The 4254-nt window shown below is 66.1% G+C and overlaps 1 protein-coding gene across 1 annotated transcript in view; it reads right to left on the minus strand.

Moving 5' to 3' along the window:
• PEAK3 (PEAK family member 3) overlaps positions 1 to 3102 on the minus strand; it is an 8255-nt gene extending 5153 nt beyond the window's left edge. The window contains exons 1-4 of the mRNA XM_029916402.1: positions 2992 to 3102; positions 2326 to 2499; positions 1341 to 1882; positions 13 to 186 (exon numbers count right to left, since the gene is read on the minus strand). Of these exons, the coding sequence (XP_029772262.1) occupies positions 13 to 186; positions 1341 to 1882; positions 2326 to 2407 (798 nt within the window). The 5' untranslated portion in view covers positions 2408 to 2499; positions 2992 to 3102. The remainder of the gene's footprint in view (positions 1 to 12; positions 187 to 1340; positions 1883 to 2325; positions 2500 to 2991) is intronic.
• Positions 3103 to 4254: the final 1152 nt, after the last annotated feature.

Raw genomic sequence — 4254 nt, forward strand, 5'->3', positions numbered from 1 at the left:
CAGCCACTGGGCCAGCGTGCGCTCCGGCACCTCGGCCGCCAGCACCGCGGGGCCCGTCCAGGGCGCCTCGGGCAGGGCGCCGTCGGACACCAGGCCGCACAGCCCCTGGAGGTTGAAGTGGGGGGGCAGGGAGGCCTGCAGCTCCAGGCCCCACGGGCTAGGCTCCTCCGCTCCGGGCTTGGACACCTGAGGGAGCAAAGGGGGGGGCCGTCAGGGCCTGGCCGCGGAGACCCCGCCCCAGCGCCCCTACCTGTCCGCCCCGCCCCCGCTGCCGTTTGCAGGGCGGGCAGCGGAGGTGGGCTGCTTCCGGAAGCACGAGTTAAATGTGAATTGGGATGTTGGACGCCCAAGTGATTTTAGGGAGAGCTCCGCTAGTGGGGGCGGTGTTTAGGGGTCAGACTGGGCCGCCTGCCGCGGGGGCGGGGGTGGGGGGTGGGCCGCGAGGGTTCCGCGGGCCGTGCAGTAGAAATGCAGCTGAGGCTGCGGGATAATTAAATCTTTCCAGAATCTGCATTTTACAAAGCGGTAAGAAACAATGTTCACAGTGGTTTTTATTAAACCGGATATATCCAAAATGTTACCAGGCACCGGTGATCAATATAAAATCTGGTAACGAGGGGTTTTACAGTAATTCTTAGGTACTAAGCCTTAGAGATCAGGTCTCTGGTTGGCACTCCAAGCACATCTGGGGTGGGACCAGCCCCGTTTCAAGTGCTCATAAGTCACACGTGGCCTGTGGCTGCAGACTGGATGGCACACAGCTCTTTCTAGAAGGTCAAGAGAGCATCAGCCCTGGGAATGACATTCAAATCACAAGGGGAGGTGGTGTGAGATGCAGCCAGGGTCCAGGGTCCCCTGGACACAGCCCCCGAGAACTCCCGCCCCCCGAGAACTCCCGCCCGCGCTCCGCTCTGCCAGCGCTCCGGGCCGCACTGGCGCGTTTTGTCTAACGGCTGAGGTTTCTTGGTGGCTTAACCGGAATCTTTATTTTTTCCGGAGAGGCATGTACAGGACAGAATCGCCTGGAAGTCGGACTCTTGAGAATGCTCGGGGCACGACAGAAGCGCTCCTGACAGGGGTTACTCAGTGCGGGGTGCGGGGGGCTTTCTAGCGGCGGGCTCGCCGGAGACTGGGCTCCTGAGAGGCATGGGCTGGGGGCGAGCAAGACCCCCAGCGACTCGCACGGCGGCGGCCCCACGCTTGAGAAGCGGGCGCCGAGGGCCGTGTGAGGTCACGCTCGCTGGGCACTCGGCCGCTGAGCCCATGCTGTGCGGGGCCGGGTGGGGCCTACAATGGAAAACGGGAAGCTTCCCCTGGAGGGGGGGGGGGGCAGGGCTCACCTTGGCCGCCAGGAGGTGCCAGGCCTCGTTGCCCACCCGCACCACGCGGTAGTAGAGGGCGTCCCCGCTCTCCACGCAGGGCGAGCTGTCCAGGAGGCGGAAGCCGTGGCCGGAGCAGCAGGGGCCCGGGTGGCCGCCCAGGAGGCGGGCCTGCAGCCGGGCGTGCACGGTGCGCAGGGCCTGCAGCTGCCGGGCCTCCAGGACTGCATGCGTGGCCTCGGGGCGACTCAGGTGGTGCCAGGAGAGGCCCAGTGAGGCGTCGAGGGTGCCGAAGGCCGGCTCTGTGGGGGGACAGGCTGGCCGAGCTTGGCCATCACCCGCCTGGCTCTCGTCCACACTGTGGGACCCCAGGAAGGCCCTCCGAGGCTGCCCTTCAGGAGCAGGGGTGTGGCTGGGGGCCCCGCAGGTGGGCAGCGACTGGGTCCTGGACAGGGTCTTCTTGGGCAGGGGTGGGGGCAGGGGCCGCGGGTCAGCCGAGGGGGGCCCAGATTTCCGGGGGGGCCGGCAGGCCTTGGAGGGCAGCAGGTGGGCCCGGACCTCACCTGTGGGGAGGAGAGGGGCGCAGGGAGGGGGTGAGGCTTCACGGAGTCCGGGGCCCTGGGCATCTGACTCCACCGTCAGCCTCGACTGCCCCCCCAGCATCCAGCTGCCCCATGCCCCGTGGGGGTATGAGAACCGCCCCAATTTACAGAGGAGGAAACTGAGGCTTGGGAAGGGTCCAGCCCCCAGCAGGTGGCCCTGTTTCCTGCCTGGCTTGGGCCGGATGCCCCCGCCTCTGGGAACTCCAGCTTCCTCATTTTTACAAGCTGAAGATCCCAGCCTTTGCTTAACGGAGAATTTGGTGAAAGATGTTGAAATGCCGCTCTAAGTGAGCTTCACCAGCGTCGGGCAGGGGCTCCCTGAGCGGTGACGGGCGACTCAGCCCTTCAGCCGGGCCCCGCCCCTGCCAGCCAGGTTCCCCAGCGGGGGCCCCAGCGCGGCTCACCGAGGTTGCTGTAGGTGGGCTGAGTCGACCCAGTGGGGGCGTCAGGTCCAGGTGTCTCTGTGGGCGGCTCAGGGCTGCTCATGCTGAAGGTCAGAGTTAGAGTTGGGGGCAGGCGTGGGCGGGCCCATGTGGGGTGTCTGGGGGCCTCGGCGGAGTGCGTGGGGGTGCAGGGACCTAGGCAAGAGTGGGGCAGCCTTGGTCTTCTTGCCTGGCCTTGAGCTGCTGTGTGGCTCTGGGAGGGTGTGCCGCCCTCTCTGGGCTCCCGTCCTCATGGGGGAAGCGGGAGTGTCCCCCAGCAACCTTTCAGGGCAGGGGGAGGGACCCCGTGCCTCTGCGACATGGACAGAGTAGAATATCCAGCTTCCAGGGCGGGCCATGGTGGGGGACGGCTGGGGGCAGATGTCAGTAGCCGGGAGCCCGCTTGGGCCTCCGTCCCGGAGCCCAGCTCCCTGGAGCCCCTCCAGCCCTGCAGTGGCCCGCGGCTGGCACCCCCCACCCTTCCCCCTCCTCAGTGGCCTGTGGCTGGCACCCCCCACCCCGCCCCTCCTCAGTGGCCTGTGGCTGGCACCCCCACCCCGCCCCTCTCCCGGATTCCCGGGCGCCGCAGCTGCTGTGAGGTGCAGCTTCGGCCCCCTCCGCAGGCAGCACCCCTCCAGGAGCTCCTACCTGCAGAACTGGGGTGACCAGGAGCAGGAGGTGGGCCTTGGGGACAAACTCCCCGCAGCTGCCGCCCCTGCCTGCCAGGACAGTGCGCCCTGCGTCCCTGGCAGCCCGGAAGCCCCGAGCAACTGTCAGACCGCAGGCCAGAGTGGGGATGCGGCTTGGCCACTTCCCCAGCCCGGAGCCCCACCCACCCTCCCGGGACACCTCCCCCAAAGGTGGGAAGGGCATTCCAGGCAGAGGGGACCGCCTGGTCCCCAGAGGAGGGCCCAGGGCTGGGAGCAGGGCAGGTGACGTGAGGAAGGTCCGAGGGGCACACCAGGGGCCCGGCAGCCGGACACACTAGGCTCCCCACCAGGGAAGCCGGCCACCCGTAGGCAGCAGGAAATGCCACCGCCACCAGGGTGGCTCCTTCCTCTCTCTGCTTTCCCTGTCCCTTGTGCAGGGCGTCTGAGAAGCCCCCGGCCCCCTGCCCCCTGCTCGTCCAGGACCCTCGGCTCCATTCTGACTTGCTGTGTGACGTTGGGCAAATCACCACCCTTCTCTGTTTCTGGGAATAAAGGAAAGCGGTTCCCTTGTGCTGTCTCAGGATAGTCACACGGCTCAGGTCCGTGGGTTCGAGCCCCATGTCGGGCTCTGTGCTGACAGCTCAGAGCCTGGAGCCTGCTTCCGAATCTGTGTCTCCCTCTCTCTCTGCCCCTCCCCTGCTTGTGCTCTGTCTCTCTCTCCCTCAAAAGTAAGTAAATATTAAACAATGTTTTTAATGGAATCTTCTCACTCCCCACCCCCACCTACTGGCCTAATGCATTTATCTAGAAAAGTCATCTGATAAATAACCCCGTACACAGAGAACAAGACTGGGGGCAACGCGGGGCAGCCGGACAGTTGGACTTGGGACCTGCCCGCTGGTGGGAAGGGCACCCAGCTCCGAGCCCGGGGCCTCCCCGTGGAACGGGGAAGCCGGGAGATCCCTGCAGGTGCAAAGCAGGTTGGAGTACACTTGGTGGCGGTGCCTCTCTCTGCGCCCTGCCATTGCCGTCAGGGTCAACGAGCCCAGAGAGGGTGGGACTCCACGCAGGGCCACACAGCAGGTCAAGGCACGATGACAGGTCCTCGGGGTGGTTGCTGGTGCCCCATCGTCACCCAGGGCCCCGGCTGTGTGGAAGCAGATTAAGCGGCTCCGTGAACCTCTTCCCTGCGGGTCCTCTGCTGCGTTTGGGGCAAAACTGACCTGCTGACCCCGAGGCCCTCGCACCTGGAGGCTCCGTA

Source organism: Suricata suricatta, chromosome 12, assembly GCF_006229205.1.
Source record: "Suricata suricatta isolate VVHF042 chromosome 12, meerkat_22Aug2017_6uvM2_HiC, whole genome shotgun sequence".
Taxonomy (NCBI): Eukaryota; Metazoa; Chordata; class Mammalia; order Carnivora; family Herpestidae; genus Suricata; species Suricata suricatta.